Source organism: Diplotaxodon limnothrissa, linkage group LG15 (assembly GCF_057381915.1).
Source record: "Diplotaxodon limnothrissa isolate DT_005_m linkage group LG15, D_limnothrissa_male_GT1.1, whole genome shotgun sequence".
Lineage (NCBI taxonomy): Eukaryota > Metazoa > Chordata > Actinopteri > Cichliformes > Cichlidae > Diplotaxodon > Diplotaxodon limnothrissa.
In genome coordinates, this window is record NC_140610.1 from 36,035,719 (window position 1) to 36,054,615 (window position 18,897).

The 18,897-nt window shown below is 43.5% G+C and overlaps 2 protein-coding genes across 3 annotated transcripts; one reads left to right on the forward strand and one right to left on the reverse strand.

Moving 5' to 3' along the window:
* Positions 1-264: 264 nt before the first annotated feature.
* Positions 265-2,149, forward strand: LOC146617890 (angiopoietin-related protein 4-like). Its single transcript, XM_085373067.1, has 4 exons — positions 265-755; positions 989-1,096; positions 1,190-1,277; positions 1,673-2,149. Exons 1-4 carry the CDS (start codon positions 315-317, stop codon positions 1,849-1,851), a joined length of 816 nt encoding a protein of 271 aa, XP_085229193.1. The 5' UTR covers positions 265-314; the 3' UTR covers positions 1,852-2,149.
* A 2,055-nt stretch (positions 2,150-4,204) lies between these two features.
* LOC146617891 (dipeptidyl peptidase 9-like) lies at positions 4,205-18,827 on the reverse strand. Of its 2 annotated transcripts, XM_085372027.1 has the most exons (21): positions 18,704-18,827; positions 16,384-16,474; positions 15,105-15,349; positions 13,418-13,530; positions 12,079-12,252; positions 11,354-11,522; positions 10,878-10,988; positions 10,561-10,689; positions 10,347-10,408; positions 10,154-10,254; positions 9,867-10,044; positions 9,531-9,690; positions 9,248-9,327; positions 8,030-8,200; positions 7,542-7,677; positions 7,243-7,388; positions 6,819-6,965; positions 6,509-6,661; positions 5,925-6,067; positions 5,567-5,678; positions 4,205-5,446 (listed from the first exon to the last, which is right to left on the reverse strand). In XM_085372027.1, exons 2-21 carry the CDS (start codon positions 16,437-16,439, stop codon positions 5,354-5,356), a joined length of 2,679 nt encoding a protein of 892 aa, XP_085228153.1. In that variant the 5' UTR covers positions 16,440-16,474; positions 18,704-18,827; the 3' UTR covers positions 4,205-5,353. The 2 variants fall into 2 exon arrangements, with proteins under 2 accessions (XP_085228153.1, XP_085228154.1); XM_085372028.1 differs by lacking the exon at positions 18,704-18,827 and having other exon boundaries at positions 16,389-16,440.
* Positions 18,828-18,897: the final 70 nt, after the last annotated feature.

Consider the following 18,897-nt stretch of genomic DNA (forward strand, 5'->3'; position numbering starts at 1 on the left):
AAAGTGTTTTTGTAGCAAATGAAACCAACAGAGTGGGAATAAGAGGCAAAAATATGACATCATCAGCATAAGACTAAACTAAGCCTCAAAACTAAAACTGTAAACATGTCATTTTTCTGCATCAGTGAGTGTATAACCAGAAATTCAGGCCCTCGTTGCATCATGTTGCTCACTGTGAGACTTTCCCCGCCCCCTCTTCCTCCTCCTCTCCTACCAGAGCTATAAAAAGCCTCAGTGCCTCTCAGTGAGCAGCACACACAACAGACAGAGACAGATTTCAGACGCAGCACTGACACCAGATCGGACCTACAAAGATGAAGATGCCTCAACTTCTCATCCTCCTCGTGACCATTTTGGTGCACGCAGCAGTTGGTTTCCCCACTGACAGGAGGGGCCGGGAGAAACAGGCCTCGTGGGACGATGTGAACGTGGTGGCCCACGGCCTCCTCCAGCTCGGCCTGGGGCTCAAGGAGCACGTGGACAAGGCCAAAGTCCAGATGAGCGACATCAACACCAAACTGAAGACCTTCAACGGCACGGTGGCCGAGCTGGAGAGGAAACAGCGGGAGCAAGATGAAGCTCTGAAGGCCAGAAGTGAGGGACCGGAGGAGAGTCAGAGGCTGGCGGAGCTGGCTGAGGAGGTGAAGAAGCAGACAGCGGATTTAAACTCCAGGATGGACTGGCTGCAGGGAGCGCTTACAGAAAGGATGCTGGACAGCAACGACAGCGGTCACTCAGGAGTCCCAGTGATCCAGGTGAGAAGGGGGAAAGAGGGCTTTTGTAGCTGCTCTTTAACCAGGTAGACACATGAGAGCAGTGCACGCCCATTTTAATAGACCTGAATAGCCCCTTTAAACCTTTTAGCGGCAGCCACTAAGAGTTCTCTCTTTAAATAATAGTTCATTCCAAATTTAAGCACCTCCCATCGCAGACCGGTGGATGTTGTACGTTGCATAAAGCTGATGATGTTTCTCCCTGTTGTATCCAGCTGCTGCTGGCTCAGGACAAACGCGTGGACCAGCTGGAGGAGAAACTCAAGCTGCAGCAAGACAAACTGGAGAAGCAGAGTCTGCAACTACAAGCACTGCAGAACAAGGTGAGCCGCACCACATCCACGAATTCACCCGTTCCCCAGCACCTGAGACGTTAAAGCAAAAAAACTTTAACGAGAAGTTTCTGTGTCCTGCAGATTTCGCATAAGAGAGTAAAGGCGCACAGGAGGAAACACGAAGAGATGGCACTGAGGGGCGAGGCTCAGCAGATCCACACAGAATCAGGTAAGATTTGTGCTATTGAAGTTTAAAGCCGTGCGTGTGTCTGTGCTGCTTTCAGAAGAGTTTAGACCCTCAGAGCACTTTCAGACATCAAGTCTCTTTTAAACAAAACCGGCAGCCTTGAGCGCAGACACGCATGAACTACATATGAATCATAACAAGTGACATAAGAAGTTCACCTTTGCGCCTGAGTTTATAGCGCTGACTTGTTGGCAGATCTGTGCGAGCACAGTCCAAAGATCAAGGAAAAGGAGGGCAGCAGCTTTAAAAACATGTTGACTGCACATACTTTTATTTCCAAGGCAGAGAAAGTTTCCCAAAGATTAATAACGAACGCCAAACTGTGAGCAGAAATGCAAAGTGCAGCCTCAAACTCATCACTCTTCTCTTCCTCTCAGGTTTGACCGGAGACGGTGATGATCTCCTCCTACGTGGGCAGCGAGCCAGCAGAGACAGGAGAAGCAGGAGGGAGCAGCTCAAGAAGCAGGCGGCATCCTTCTCCACGGCCACAGAGCAAGAGAGCAACTCTCTGAACGCCGGTCATCTAAAAATGACACCGCCATCCCCAAACCATTAAAGCAGAGCGCTAAAGAGAGAATGACTTTAACTTAAACGCTGAACTACTGAAGGACTGAAACCAGACTGAGTGTTTACACGCACATCATTGCTCTCTGCTGATTCACTGCAGGGTCAGACACATGGATGCTATGCCATGCTATAACTCATTGTCTCATTGGACATGTTCAGTCATATTGACGGGTGTAACTTTATTCCCTTTGTAAGGGATTTATCCATTTGTTTTGTTTTGTACTTAAATAATGTGAAGTTTCTTATTTTATAGATTTGTACAAAACTTTGAATATTTTATATGAAGTGGATGGAAATAAAACTTTTAAGTTTACCTTACCAGGACGTCCTGGCTCTTTGTTTGTGGTTGAAGAGGCTGAATGACATGACTCCAGGAAGACAGTCTAGACTTTGCTCTTTATTTTATATTTCAGTGTGATAAACAAATAGAATTATTCACTTATGAGGCATTCATTTCTGTCATTGTGTGTGTCTGTATGCAGTGAAACTTGGCTCCACAAATGAGCAGCTATTAAACTGCATTTAAACCCGACTATAAAAGTGAAGTTGAAGCCAAATTGAATTGAGGCCAAACAATTGGAGCTACACAAGTTTTTATGCCACCTAGAGGTGGGAGCAAAGATTTGGCCACTTTACACATTGCTAGAAGCAGGTTGGACACCAGATTTCCTTCAGAACGGCTCAAATTCAACAAGCTGCTGAAACCATTCCTCAGAGATTTGGTCCATGTTGTCCTGGCAGCATCACACAGTTACTGCTTGTTAGTTGCACATCCATGGTGTAAATTTCCAGTTCAGCAACATCACAACAGATGTGGGATTGGAATGAGATCTGGGGACTGTTGAGGTTATTTGAGTTCAGCGTATTTAGTGTCATGATCAAGAAACAAGTTTGCGATGACCTCAGCTTTGTGTCACAGTGTGTTATCCTGCTGGAAGCAGTGTGGTCATAAAGGGACATGATCGGACACAAGACTCAGGTAGGCTGTGGTGTTTAAACAGGGCCCAGTTGATACTAAGGAAGAATATTCCCCTCACCATTACAGCAGCAGCCTGAACCGCTGATACAAGTTGGGATGGATCCATGTTTTCATGCTGTTTAGTGCAAACTGTGACCACCACCCAAATGTCAGACCGGGCAACATTTCATCAATCCTTTGTTGTCCAGTTTGTGTGAGCTGGTGTGACCCAAAGCCCCAGTTTCCTGTAGCCCATCAGCTTCAGCACGTGTCCGACACGTGCATCCAGAGGTGCTCATCTGTATACCTTCCCAGTAACAAGTGGTTATCTGGAGTCACTGTTGCCTTCATATCAGCTCGCAGCAGTCTGGCTATTCTCCTCTTACCTCTGATATCAAAGCAACAAGATATTTTCTCCCAGAGAACTGCTGCTCACTCGATATTTTGCTCCTTTTCAGGCCATTTTCTGTAAACCCCAGAGAAGGTCGAGTAATACTCAGACCAAGCACCAACAACCATGTGCAAAATCACTTAAAGTCACCGTTCTCATGCTCACTTCGAACATCACTGGGTTGCCTTGACCATGCCTACATGCCTAAATGGATTAGGTTGATGCCATGTGATTGGCTGGTTAGATATTTGCAGTAATAGGTGTCCCTAATAAAGTGGCCAGAGAGTTAATATTGACAATCCTGTCACCTGGGAGACTGAACAATGACCTTTTAAAGGTTTATTTTTCTTATCAGAGTATTATCTAATTATTACAGAATTGGAAAGTAAGCTAAATCACTCTGCAGCTCTGTAATAATGAAGCTGTCCTGCATTAGGTCTTCATGAACACATTTAAATTCAGTTTACTTAAAAATACCCAATGCACTGTTTAAGTTACTGTTTTAAGTGTTTTTAGTCCATTTTAATAATTGCATCCTAAGTTTAATAATGAACTGCCTTAAATAATATTCACTCTGCTTTGTGTGATGACTTTTTTTAATACAATATAGTTAAAATGGTGCTATGGAGTGCCAAGGTGGTGCTCTGGTTGAAAGCAACAGTCCTAACGTAGGTGTGGATATGAGTTGACAGCTGTTAGCCACACTGATCACAGTATAATAGGATGACTGAGGCAGCTCCTGTGTGTGTAACTGTGGGAGTGTTGAGGTTCTGCCTGTCTATCTGATGAAAGCTGGGCAGATCTCGTAATCACTCAGTCAGCAAAAATTATTTCAGCAGCACTTTAAGTGGCGAGTGCTGGAGCTGTTTTTAACAAATTTTTATACGAGTATATTCTATAAATTCAATTTTGCACTAAACGATCAACGAAACTCCTTTAAAAACACATTTAATCCGGTGAGAAGAGTTTGGAAAAGATTGTTCACTTCTGTTTATTTCTTCAATATCTGAGAGTACATTTAACCATGTACAGACACCATGTCATGGCAGCTCATCTTACAGATGTTCATCAGACACTTGAGGTACTCTAACAGGTTCCCTGATATGGGTGATGTGAGCGGGCGCTCTTAAACTCTTGCAAGGCACCTCAGATTGCCAACGGCTCTGCCAGACATCATGCAGGTCAGCTTGTCGGCACCAAGGCAAACATGTACTGTGCAAAAGTCCTCAGCAGCAGAAGAAAAAGAAGCTCCAGAGAAAAGTTAAAGCACGTGACTGAGGGAAGCAGTGAAGGGTCGCTATGCATTCCCATTATGAATGATTAGATAACAATAAAAGTATAAATTTTATTAATACACAATAAAAATGTGGCATTTGGCTTGGCATGCCACACAAAAATCATCTCTGACAGCACATGAGAAAGAAATCTCAAAGCACAAAAAGACTACAAAGTGTGTGACAAGGAGGGTTAAGCGCTGTTTTGTTTGCTCTTTCAGAGCTTTACATTTACTAGCTTCACATCAGTGTTTATTCACATGGGGGGAAAGTGATATCTCTGTCAGTTGATACCCAGAAAAGCAGAACTTTAAAAAAAAAAAAAAAAAAGGCACCAAAAAGAAAAAAAATAGACAAACCAGGTTCAAAAACTGGGCACTGCAGGTCCATTTATGCACTTTTTGCATTGCTGATGAATTGATTGTGTTGGTGCAGCATGTTCAGCATCAATCATCATTACTGTGACACTCTCTCACTCCACTGTGACTACAAACCCCAAAGCTACATTTCTTTCTGGCGAATAGCGCCCCCTGCTTGTTTTGTGGCTCAAAGCAACCGATCGTTCTCTCCCCAAAGCCTCCGTCAGCCTGAAGGCTACAAGAGGTCTCCTCAGTGCCAGGCAGTACCTGCCCATCGTACTGACATCTGCATATGATCCCTGTAATGATTTATTGATGCTAAAATGCTGAAGTGCCTTTAAGACAGATATCTGTCAAGGTGTGATGAGATTTGGCATAGCTTGCATTCAACAGATTATAAAAATCTAGGAGGCGACGCGGAGGTGGACAAATGGAGGAATGTGAAAGAGGAGAAAAGGGGAGGAAGGACAGGAAGCGAGGAGGGAAGGTTGCTGCGTCAAAAGGCTTTATCAGAGGTTCTGCTGGAGGAAGTGCAGCAGTGTAATCTCATAATGCTCTCCAGACTCTGGACATCTGATGCTGTGTCGTTCGTTGGGGTAAACCTGGAAAAAACAGAAACAACAAACAAGCGTTTCAAAGCTGCCGCTTCTTCAAACGTGCCGGTCTCATCGTTAAACAGTGCGCAGGTTTGAACCCCGCGAGACATCAGTCAGTGGCCATACCTGCAGGCTGTACGGTTTCCCTGCTCGGATGAGTTGAGACACGAGGAAGTTAGTGTGGAAAAAGTGCACGTTCTCGTCTAAGAATCCATGCAGGATCAGCAACCTGTTGGGCCTGTATTAATCACAGAGAGGGCATATAAAACACTGATGTGTTGCACCACTCGGAGAAATCAAGCACCAAATAGCGAGTCTCTTCCTGTGCTGCTTCATACAGAATTTTATGAATAACTCAAAGTATAATATGGTACTGCCAGAGGTAATAGTGCATTATAGTCTCAGCTGCCTGATGGATGCAGCAACATACAATAACTGAATAATAATGTGTCATAAATGCACTAAAGCAGTAACTGTTTCTCACTCATTGGGAAGCTTGTCGACGTGCAGAGCGACAGAACAAGCTTCGTATCCCCTCTGGTTTTTTTCGGGGGTGTCCAAATATCGCTCCGTGTAGCCGGTGTCATAGGCCATCCACAACGTCACCGGAGCGCCCGCGATAGCAACCTAACCAACAAAGAGATCACACGGGAGACGGCGTCATCATTTCTGCCTTTCACTGAAAGTGAAGTTCCAGGTCTGTTCTCTAACAGAGGCGGCAATCACTCTGCATGAAATGTAATTATAGAAACTGCCTAAAGCACCAGGATTATCAACATCCATACAGCTTTTTTATTTTTGTAACGCTCACATCCTTAGAAAAGATACGGTAAATGTATCTGATGGAACAAATAATTTACTCTTAGGGCTTTAAAGAGTTATTTATCAGGTGATGGAGACCTATTTTTTTAATTAAACAACAAAGAGAGAGTTTTACAAATGTGTGTTTACATTTTTTAATGGGTATTTCTGTTTCCTGGAGCAAAGAGGAAAAACTGAACTGACACATCAAACTTCTAGTTTTCGGCTTGTTGGCTGATCTAAATCTGACAGTAAATGTTTTTTCACCTTAAAGATGTCGGGTCTGTGGATGAGGCCCATGAGGGACAGGAAGCCGCCGTACGACCAGCCGTGGATGGCGACGCGACTCAGGTCTACAAACTTGTACTTGTCTGCGATGTAGTGCAAACCCTCCACCTGGTCTTCAATCTCCACCTGACCCTGGACAGAGGAGAAAAGATTGAACTTGGCTGTTTTGTTTCTACAGAAGAAAACTAAGAAAAGAGGCTAATGTGTTCCTGAATTTTAGGAAACCTAGGAGAGTTTGGAGGGAGCATCTTCATCTTTAACCCGTACACGTTTGTCTCGAGACATTTACCATTCTGTCCTTCACAGCTCCTTCAAACTTGAGGCCTCGCTGGCAGGAGCCCCGCCCATCGATAACAAGCACAACGTAGCCCAAAGAGGCCAGCGTGCTCAGCCGCAGGTACTTCACCCCTTTATAAGAATTGTTCACTAATTGCACCTGGAAGAAAATAAACTTGTGTTTATGTCACTGTGACATGACAAAATGTGGAACAAATGAAGTGCTGTGAATACTTTCTGGATAAGTTGTGAGCATTTTTGTGGAGTTCCTTTGTTAACGTTGAAAAGAAATTAAGGATCAGGTCATATAAATGAAGCGTGCAAACTGATTTACTAGCATCTGCAACAGGCAGTTTATTGCTAACTGCACTCACACACCATTTTGACTCGTTTAGTAAATCTGGCCCTATGAATGGGGTGGGAGTTGGAGGGCAAACCTGAGGACCACCATAGACAAAGACGACGGTGGGGTGCTTCCTCCCGGGGACTAGCTTCTCCGGTTTGTACAGCATGCCGTACAGCTCGAAACCCGACTTGCCCGTGAAGCTAAAGATCTCTGGAGGTGTGCCGTCAAGTGGGAAAGCTGGAGACGACAAAAAACCCCAAAACAAAATCTTTAAGTTGTTGTCCATCTTTAATGAGCAGAACAGGAAAACTAAACAAACAGGGAGGCAAGGGTGTCAAACCATCTGATAAAAGTGTAAAAATCTGTTTGATTTTAAGGGGAATTCAGTACCAGAAGATTCCATCATGCTCGCCCAAAACTGGGGCTCTTTGTGCAGAGGGTCGCTGTCTGAGCCATTCAGCTTGTAAATGTGGACACACGGTGCAGTGGTCAGGCTGCTGTAATGGCTGATAAACATGTCAAAGGTCTGTGTGAAAGAAAACAGATGAGGCAGAGTTAGAAAGCATCGCCAAGGTGTACACAAACACTTCATACACATATCTGAATGTGAAGTTTACTGCATTGGGTCATGCTCTCTCATGTGCATTAAACTATTGAATACTGTTAAAGCCTCGCTCACTTAAGAGAGCTATTCAAATGATAAAACAGGAAAAAGCAGGCGATACATAATTTGTGAAAATTTCTACAGGAAACAGCAAAAAAGGAACGATGAGACAGTAACTGCTTGTACTCTTAGATTTTAAAAAAGTAAAATCAGTTGACAGGTGTAGAAAGGTCAGAGGAGATTTGGCGAGGAACACGAGTGTGTATTCAGGTACCTGGCTCACAGAGCAGCTGTGGGAGAAGCCAGGTTTGGTGAGTCGGACGATTTCACCCGGCGAGTCGTAGCTCACCACGTAGAGGTGATGCTCCAGAGGAGAGTCTTTGGTTCCCTGAAAGTAAACCAGCTTGGCTGCCTCATCCACCCAAATCTGAGGGCTGGATGAACGCTGCACAAACAAGAAAAAAACACTGTTGGAACATTTTGTTTACACACAAACAAAAAGACAGCTGAGCTATGACACCAAACAGTAAGTAAGTATCTCCTTTATTAGGTTGTTCTAATCTGCATGAGAGTCTGTGTGTTATTAGTCTTTTTTAAGCAAAATGTAGAAATATTACTCTCATATTCAGATACATGCTGATGCAACAGTACAAGAGAGGTGAGGAAGAGAGCACAGGCAGGGTGGAGCAGGCCCGAGTGTCGAGGTGACAGAAGGGAGAGCAAGAGTGAAAGGGAAGGTTTACGAGGTTTGGAGACGGTGCGGCTGACAAGACGACAAGAGGATTTGTGTTCGGAGTGACCAGGATGGACAAGATTAGAAATGAGTAAATCGGCTGAGCTCGATCAGGGGGTGATTTTGGAGACAAGTATGAGAGGCGAGGCTGGGATGGCTTTGTGTGTGTGCAGAGAGAGTGGATCAATTAGACTGAAGATGCTGAATATGGAGCTGCCAGGCTGGAGGAAAAGAGGAAGAACAGACAGACAGAGGTTTGGTGTATCATTGGTGCGATGGAGGAGAATGCTAGGGATAGGATGAGATGGAGGAAGATGATCCACTCTGGCGACCCCGAAACAGAGCAGAGAGCAGCAGCAGTAGAAGAAGATGCGACATAACAGTTACAGGAGCAAAAAAACATAAAGACGACCAACTCTGCTCACAGCGCTTAATTAACCGACTACTTATGTGCTTACATGTGACGTATGCTGTGTCACTACTGTTACATTAATGCTGCTGGTACCTTGTTTCAAATTAGGCTGTGTGTCGTCAATGACAGCAGCTCATTGTAAAAGAAGGAAAATGCCCTTCATTTACTTGCACTTATAAAACCTTCAGTATTTTTATTCTATATCATTGATTATATATCACATTAATATATAATAGTGACACTACATTGCCTACCTCTACTCTATGTACTCAGCACAAGTTATTTTGTATAAAACTATAGTTTTAAGTGGCTGCTGTGAATGTGGGAACCCATGTACAGGGCTTTACCTTTGCGCCATGATTGGCCAGCACCTCCCACTCCCCGCTGGTCACCATCACCTCCTCTTTGACTGGACACTTGAAATCATCTGATGACAGAGGAGCAAATGTGTCACATAGGTCGTGTGAGTGGCACGGTAAGAACAACACAGTAAAACTATGTTACAAACCCAGAAACATCCCAGGAATACAGAATTGTTCATAAAATAAATAAATCTCACTTAAAACCATGTCAAAGATGTTCTGCATGAACAGTACAGATGAGTTAGTGTGTGTCTGCACGTGGTGCTACCTTCAGAGTGCGTGTAGCCTTTGGCCCAGTGATGGCTGCCCCGCTGTAACACTGAGGTGATCTTATACAGGTGGCAGAAGCCAGTTTTGGACTCGTTTACTGTGATGAATGTGATCTCGTCCTCAGTGGTTTGGATGAAAGGATGGAAGATGTCATGGACCTGTGTAGGAAAGGCAAACAAAATGTTTTTGATCCAAGTCCAGAGTAGGATTATATTGTATATTGTAAACTTCACAGCAAACATCTGCCTCTGTGCCACTCGGGCTGATTGAAACATGAGGGGAAACTAATCTGAGAAACAACCAGGCTCGCTAAAGACGTGCTGCTGGTGCTCACATTGATCCAGATGTCGCTGGTCTCTTGGTAAACGATGAAAGGGTGGACCGAGTCTCCGAGGGCCTCCAGGCTCTCCTGTCTTTTGGCTTCGTCCTGATGCGCTGGGATGAAGAGTTCAGGAGGCAGCAGGACCAGCTGGAGATTCTGCTGCCGTCGGTCCATCATCACCGCCCACGCGCTGACACACAAACACAGGAGAGCTGTGATGCAACGAGAACATGTGCCCTCTACTGACAAGTTTACTTCTGGGCTTCCTGTTTTTAACTATTTATTATTTTCTGGCTTACAATCGCCCGTCTTTAGTCCATCCGGCTCTGGTAATGTACTCTGCACGTGGGAACAGGCTGGTGAAGGGAACAGGTAGCTCCTTTTCCTGTGTGCTGACAATCTGAAGAGAGAAAAACACCAATCAGACCAGCTCACATCAGTGCTGCGTTCACTGTGGGGGGGAAACCCACTGAACTCTGAATGAGCACTCACTTTGCCTTGACTGTCTGTTCGTATTTCTGCTATTTTGAGGGTGATATCAGGATTTTTGCTGCCTGAAAAAGAAAGTAAGCTGATTTATGTACCAAAATATAAGCAAACATTTTACAGGAGCACATGTATAAACACAGGCTACACCCAGCATTAGGAGTTAAGCCATGTAGAAGTATATGTAGAACTTTTGTGTAAGTTTCTGCTGATTTGATACCTGCGTGTGGGTATCTGTACACATCTGTCTTGCGCTCTTCCAAAGCCGGAGACGGAACGTGGATGATCTCTACCTCAGACTCATCCACCTCCTCGTAGAGAATCTGTAGAGTTTTCCCGCCGTCTGCCTCTAAACCAATGAGAACAGCCAGAAAAGTAAGCAGCTGTGAGGATTATTTAAAGGTCTTTGGAAGAAACTGAACATGAAAGCTTGTAGAAATAATTTCATGACGAAGCGACCGGGCTCACAAAAACTGTATTAATAAATATTGTGAGTCATTTTCTAATGAATGATAACTACGAAATCAATGTACTCACCTTCTTGAGCAGCCGGACACCACCAGTATCCAGTGAAGCGATCAAACTCTTCCTGGGTGACAAAAGTGGCTACGCCGGCAGATTTAGGATCCTCTTTGGGGTTATCGATACCTACAATAAAAACACCCGAGAGACAAAACACGAGAGTGAGCTTACATTAGGCAACCTGTGCCATCCCTACCAGGGTTTGACCTCCAATTTAAGTTTACGGTGCTGTGGCTGACTTGAACAGCCGCTGTTATGCTTCTGTAAATATCTGGTGCCATCACTGGCTTCATGCACCACAACTAACAACGACTTATTTAATAACTAATATAAACGACTGTCTCACAGTCCCAAACATACCATAAACAAAGAAAGAGAGAAAAGGATGAATTAAAGATGCTTTTGAGTCTATTTAGTTGGTTTAAGGGAACCATTTCAACTACAAGAAAGGAAAAAGTTGAAGGGAACTTGATAAATGTCACAGTTCACACCTTTGTGGCAGAAGGTGAGTCTCTTCTCTTCCCCCGTCTCAATACTAGTCACCCAAATGTCATTGTTGTTGATGAACCCGATGAAGCTGGGGTCACCGGGGCAGATCTTGGGGTCCATACGTGTGCCTGAATTCTGGCTCGTAATCTCTGTGGGATTCATCGGAGAAGTCTGGGGAAGAAAAAGAAAACATTAATTATAAGATGCAGAGCCACCTCTTCTTCCTGTGGCAGCTGAGGTCTTTTGGTGTGTGTGTGAGGAGATGCTGCATATATTTTAATCACACTGTGGTGGCCAGTGCTTTCTTTTATGCTGCTGTGTGTCGGGGGTAAAGCCGGAGGTTGGACTTAAGACTGTGGTGGAGAAGGGCACATCTCAACTTGTCCCCACTGGAATAGGACTTTTTTCCTGTTTATATTGTATTTTTATCACTATTACTAACATTATTTAATTAGATGATTTTGTATTTTTGGCCAGAGGGATGTTTTTTGGTTTTTTTTAAATAAATTATTATTATCATGGATTTATTTGATCCCTGCTGATGCTTTGCAGGGTTGAGGGGGATGGAGAAAACTTCAAGATACATGGAGTGAAGGGAGACTTCAACTTTTTATATTTAGTGATGCACAAAAATCAGATGTCTTTCCCAACTAGCCTCATCGGGTCTGTAATTTTCAGCCTGTGCTCTGCAGCAGTGAGAGTCCTACTTAACTGGCCTTTAACTCACAATGAAGCTGCTGTTCCCACCATCACGGCAGTAGTACAGGCTGCTGTTGGCCTGGAACAGGAAGAGGCCGCTGGGTCGGTGGTAGTCATAGGAGGTGATGCCAGACACCCCCAAACGCTTCCTCTCTCGCAGCAGCTCTTCTTCCCGAGAGAAGCCTCCGTGGTGAGGGCTGGCCTGAGGTCAGGAGTGACAAGAGAACACACAACGTGACAGTGACCAAAGTCAAGGTCAAAGAAAGTCGTTCACGCCGTGGAAAAACAAAAACATACAAACAAAACATGACCAAATTTCTAAATTACAGAGAGCATCTCTGAGGACCAGGAAATAAAAGCTGTTCTCTCGCTTCAGCAGGAACACGCTTTGTTTGTGAAATCAGTGCAGACCAGCTGGATAGCAATTAACATCAATCATGTGGTCTCATGTGACCTGAGTGTTCGAGTTAATTTGTCTTCAGGAGAAGATTTACAACAGCAGTTTTAAGCTCCATAAGGAGAAGTGCAATTATTTAGGAAATGGCTCACAATAAACCTCTAAATAATTAAATGGTCCTAAAGGGGAAATATCAAACACATTTCCAGGTCTATAGTTTTATTCAGGGGAAATTAAAAAACACATCACATTAATATTTCACAGGTCCTTTACACAGCCTCTCAGACCAGACGCCGTCTGATAAAGAGTCCGTTTCATCCAGCATTCCCTCAGCTGACAACAGCAACATACAGCTGTAGTCAGACTCATTCATTATATTATGACCGCTTTTTAATCAAATGTAAATTCCGCTGCACATTCCCTCAGTTGTAGCTGGCCCTGTGACACCAGTGACCATCCCTCTGCTTTCTGGCTGCACTTGCTGCTAACTGAGAAGGTGCACGGTCAAACCCAGCGGATCAGTGGATTCACCTGGTTGGTGCTTGACTTGAGCCCGACATGAAGCTTCCATGCATTCACACTGTAAAGTTTTATGCAAGTTAATGGTGTTTATGAGGTCAGACAGTCTTTGCTCTCAACTTTTAAGAAATATTTTTATATAAATTCACCTGTAATTCTTAAACGTTTTACCAAGTACAAACTTTAAAATCATCACTGTAAATAAAAGGCAAAAAAATCAGTAAGTCCCTTTAACCTCCTGCGACCCTGCATCCTCATTTGGGGACATTACCTTTTGGCTCTTTTGCACCTTCTACTTCATTCTGCTCAACAGTGTTTTATATTTTGTTAAAGAATGCCAATGTTATTAAATAAATGCACTGTTCAAATGACGGTGCACAAAAACACGTCTGAAACGAATGTCAAAACATCCGATTGGACAGCAAGATGAGGACTAAAAATTCTTCCTCACCTGAAAGTGATCCAGCATTGGTTTCCAAGACAAAACCAACAGGGCATCTTTGCGGATCTTCTTGGGAATGTCTGAGTAGAGTAACGCATTTTCCCTGCTGGCGTAAGGCATTCCTGTCAGGAAACATACCACAGAAGGCATCAGACGAAGCAAGGCGAGCTGGTCTTTTTGTAGGCGCTCTGGTTCGGCCGGCATTCGCAGCAGTAGTGTTGGCTTACACAAGCTTCTTACTGAGGAACATACCGCACAGAGTGCCAAGATGAGCAGGCAACCCTTGGGCCATAGGGCTAATGCAAAGGCCCAGGTTCAATTCCGCCCTGAGGCAATTCACAGCACGTCTTCCCCTGTGCCTGCAGTAAGGTCTTAAACAGAGACAGGTTTAAGACTGAATTCAATTCAGTTTTATTTATATAGCACCAAATCACAACAACAGTCACCTCAAAGTGTTTTATATTGTAAGGTAAAGACCCTACAACAATACAGAGAACACCCCAACAATCAGATGACCCCTTTAAGCAAGCACTTGGTGACAGTGGGGAGGAAAAACACCCACAGTGAAGGCTAAGGGAGGGTCCGCCATCTGCTGCGACCGGTTGGAGGTGAGGGGAGGGAGACAGGATAATAATAACAAGACAAGACCCTTACTGTCTTGTCTTACATGATCACTCTTCAAAAAGGTTTGTCCATGTAAGTGCACAGTTTGCTTTTTGTGTGCAGCTGTCTTGTGGCTGCATAAAAAAAAAGAAAAATGGCAGCTGATGTTTGCCATCACAGATGTTTGACAAAGACAACACATTTGTGTGCTATAAAATGTTCTAATAATCCAACTATGCAGTTCACAGAAAGGAAGGAATAAAACATGGGTAAGAAGCTATTTTAAAAGCATGAGGTAGGTGTTTTTGGTTTGTTTTTTGTGCGGCTAGCTATATTTGAGACTGAACAACAAATCTATTAAATCAGTTTGGGAAGGCTCTACAGCAAAACTATGTAACTTCAGCTAAATGACAGTCAGGGGAGGCAAACAGCAATTAAAGGATGATGGCCAATGCAGCATAAATACACCACGAAGATAAAAAACAGGCATGAGATCAACATGTACCACACACTTCTGGTCACAGTGAAGGTCTAAATATAAAAAGAGCATTCAGACCAGGCGGTAACTGTTAAGGTCTGACTGGTTATAACGGACAAAATAACCAAACCATCAGCTATGGTTAGCAGTTATAGCTGACTAAATTAGTCAACATTACACAGCTTACTATAGCCAGGTATCAAAATGTAAAACTCAGAGCAACAAAAACTAGCAGCCATTTTACAAGAATCCTGTGTGCTACAGCTGCAAGACGAGGGGGGGGAAAAAAGCAGAAATATGTCCACAATGCAAAATGTTGTTCCACATTTTTTTCCAGCACACACTAAAGCCAGTGCAGCTCTGTGGAAATCAAATGAGCTCGAAAACAGGTGCAGGCTGGCAGCTCTGACTCACCAGCTGCATCCACAGATTTTTCACAGACGTGTGCTACCTTTCAAAGAGACTGAACGGAAGCCACTGAATCTGCAAGCCAACAAGTCACGGCCGCTAAAAAATGCCTCTGTGAGCTCGGGCTTCTTACAGCGCTTGTAGAAAATGACATGTTATTTCAGCCATTCATGTGTCAGACCTCAGGTTTCAGTAACCGCCGCTCACCAAGGTAGTAGATGCGGTGAGAGTGCGGGCTGCTCTCGTCTTTCTGGATGAACTGGAAGTCGTGCGGTGCCTTGTTGATAACCACGCCGGTGTTTTTGCGGCTGTTGTGGATGATCTTCCGCAGGCCGTCCCACGTATGTTTCTCCACCTGGAACTGGGTGGAATTCACGTCCTCCATCTCCACCACCTCTGTGCTGTCTGAGAGCTCGTCCACCCCGGTCATGCCTGCCAGTGCTGCTCTCACACTGTCGACAGACATTTATAACGATTAGTGTGATCTGCCTACGCTCAGCCCACAAATAAAACAAAACCATTAGGCTCCTAAATATATGAAACACTCTAAACCACAGATGTGAAATTCACCTTACATCATGGGCCCTACACAGACCCCTTTGATTGTAAGTGGGCCAGATCACTAAAACTCCCCTTTCTAAAGATATTAAACTAAGCATTTAATCCCTGAATAATCTCAATGTAAGAAAAATAAATGTAATTTCTACGGGCCCGTTCTTTAAACGACCATAACTCTGCTACCGCTTGTACTAGAGACAAAATTCAGGAGAAGAAGAGAGTATCGGGGTTATTTGGGAAATCATGGTGGAGTAAAACATTCACAAGGCACTGCTGCCTGAACACAGACAGAAAATTTGGCTCCTCCTAGATTTTATCATGTATGCTTCCCAACTTCTCCTGAATGATTTGAATAATTTTGTAATTTTACAGCCCAAATTACATAAGTCCAAGCAGCCTGTGTGATACTTGGGTGATAATGATTACATGAATGAAAATCCTAATCAGCTGCAAAACCTACAGTAAAGTTAAACAACTACGGACTGCTTCACGTCTTCCAAAGCTAACCAGGGGGCTGGACTGGATCGCTTTGCCAGGCCGATTTTAGCCCCCAGGCCTTATGTTTGACACCCATGGTTTAAGCAGTTGAAATAAATCCTCTAAGAGATCTTTTAAAGTCAACAAATGCTGCTATTAATTGGCATGAAATTCAGCACCGATGTTAAAGACTTTGGTGTTTACTGGTCCATTTACCCCACCAGCAGGTCAGTATTTTAGCTTGTGAGATAATTCAGTCTGTGATCAAATATCTACAAAGCTAATTAAATTAGTCAGAAAATACTTCTATTCTAATGATGAACATGTTAATCTTAATACTAGTTTTAAGCTATTTTAAACTTTTTGTTCATTAAACCTGTGAAAATGGTTACAAAATGATTTGACTGAGCTGAAAATTCAAACCAAATGACAGTCAGATAGCTTCACCTACCTTACCTCGCCGTCTTCTGTTTTGTCTTCAATTTTCGGCCTCTTTACTCTGTGCATTAACTGTTCAACCAGACTGAACCAGACCTGACACCCTGTAAAACACCAGGCAACCGAATAAAAACTGGGAAACTTTCTTTCCAGATCACAGAAATTCAACAGCATGGCGACAGCTCGTCTAACTCGGTCTAATAACAGAAGCAAACAGAAACGAAAGCAATCCATAAGCTAAGCTAAGCTCACAGGCTATGAACAGTGAAACTGTTACTGGGGTTGAGGCCCCGCTCTTCTCCCACATCTCTGCACTTCTTCATGGAGAAGCTGCTGTTCTTCAGCTTGCCATATTCCAGCTGAGCATTTCTCATGTGAAGCCTCACCGAGTGTGACTCAGCTGCATGACTCGAACACTACAGCGTCTGTGTCATAAGTGTGGCAAATTTCACACTGCAACTCCGCATTTTACTGCAGCACTGTAGGCTGTTCTGCTGCCTGGATCCTTAACATAGTGTACAGCACACACGGCAGTATTTTTCCAGAAGTTAGCCAACTTCAGGGATTTTGCCACACTGGGAATAGTAAGAATGATATACAGTCACTGGACACCTTTTCAGGTACACTTGTTAAACTGCTTGTTGACACTAATCAGCCAATAACATGGCAGCAACTCAGACCATCAGAATGTGGAAGAAAGGGGATTTAAGTGACTCTGAACATAGCATGGTTACTGGTGTCAAACAGGCTGGTGTGACGATTTCAGATATTGGTGATCTACTGGGATTTTCCTCCTGTGTGGAAAATCCCCACACAACCTCAACTGGGGGTTACCAGAGAATGATCTAAAAAAAGAGAAGATATCCAATGAGCAGCAATTCTCTGTGTCAGAGGTCAGAGGAGAAGGACCAGACTGTTTCATAAACGAAGGCAACGGGAACTCAAAAAACAAACAAACAAAAACAAACAAAGGTTATAGTGCAGTAGAGCATTTCTGGATTCACAACCCCTTGAAGCAGAAGGACTACAGCAGTAGAAGACCACACATTTACCACTCCTGTCAGCTAAGAATAGGAAACTGAGGCTTGAATTTAAATGAGCGCAACAAAATTGCACAACATAATATTGGAAAAACATTGCCTGGTCCGATGATTCTTGACTGTGGAAGAAAGCATCGATCCTTCATGCCTTGTAGTGGTAGCCTAATGGTGTGGCAGATTTTTCCTTGGCACATTTAGGGCCAATTTGGTACTATTTGACCATTGTTTAAACACCACAGCCTACCTCAGTGCTGTCGCTGAGCATGTCCATCAGTGTACCTGCTCTACCAGGATAATGCACTGTGTCACAAACTTCTAATTATCTCATATTGGTTTCTTGAACATGAGTTCACTGTACTCAAATGGCCTCCACAGTCACAGATCTCCAATAGAGTGCTTTTGGGATGTGGTGAAAGACTTGCATCATGGATGTGCAGCTGACAATTTCAGTCATGTCAATATGGACCAATAATATCTGAGAAGTATTTCCAACACCTTGTTGAGTCTATACCATAAAGATTTTAGGTAGTCTTGAAGGCAAAAGGGAGTCCAACTAGCCCGGTGTACCTAAATAAATGTCCAGTGAGAGTATACAAGTCAAGAAAAAATAACATAGCTTGATGATGTAAACATGTATTACATATGGTTAAAAAAAAAAAAAAAAACTTTAGTGCCTGATAAATGGAGACAATGAGGTGCTTAAAATACCAATTACACGTTTACAGTCCTCAGGCTAAAATGTTACTGAATATTCCCCAACACCTGTCAGGGCATCAAGAAAGTGTTGTGTCACTGTATTTAACTTCTGACTGCTAGCTTAAATGTAGATTAGACTCATTTGACTCCACAAAAGACACCGTGAGAACCTCGCGTTTCATTTTTGACATCCGTGTCCTCTACATCTGTACATTTTTATGTTTCACTGACACCATAAAAACGCAGATTCGCGTTAGAAACAGCGACTCAGTTTCACTATTTCTGCCCAGGCTGACACTTATGCTAGTAAACTTAAAAGGTCTAAGCTAATAACAGGCTAACAGAAAACTTCTGGCAGAGTGTGTCCTAAGCGCCAAACTTTGCAAAGCCTAACCATCCAATAATTATATGCATATATATTATATCCAATAACAAAACTCACTGTGGCTGTGATGCGCTGCTGGGAGCTAACATGTTAGCCACCCATTAAACAGAACAGAAACGAGCAAGCTAGCTATTGGGTAAACCAGAAGAGCACAAAACAGAAAACGTAAGAAACAAAGCAAAACAAAATGTAACCACTCGCTTCCATCTTACACTTTCTGCCCGGAGACCTTGAAGCTGTATCTCCTTTTGTCGAATAGACGTCTGTGTTGAAAAGTCGTGATTAATTAGAGTTAACTACTTTTCAGAGACCAGGTAGCTTGATGCTAAAACGATAGCAACGCGGAAATAGACTGTGAATCAAACCCGAGCAACGTTAGAAAATTACTACCTTTAACCCGGATATA

Bases quoted from the DNA above. Each gene is read 5' to 3' on its own strand.
- LOC146617890 (XM_085373067.1), top strand. From the start codon at position 315: ATGAAGATGCCTCAACTTCTCATCCTCCTCGTGACCATTTTGGTGCAC. The intron at 756-988 runs GTGAGAAGGGGG...TGTTGTATCCAG, and splicing joins CAGGAGTCCCAGTGATCCAG to CTGCTGCTGGCTCAGGACAA. The intron at 1,278-1,672 runs GTAAGATTTGTG...TCTTCCTCTCAG, and splicing joins GCAGATCCACACAGAATCAG to GTTTGACCGGAGACGGTGAT.
- LOC146617891 (XM_085372027.1), bottom strand. From the start codon at position 16,439: ATGCACAGAGTAAAGAGGCCGAAAATTGAAGACAAAACAGAAGACGGC. The intron at 9,328-9,530 runs GTAGCACCACGT...CTCTGTCATCAG, and splicing joins AGGCTACACGCACTCTGAAG to ATGATTTCAAGTGTCCAGTC. The intron at 6,068-6,508 runs GTGAAAAAACAT...TTTGTTGGTTAG, and splicing joins ACAGACCCGACATCTTTAAG to GTTGCTATCGCGGGCGCTCC.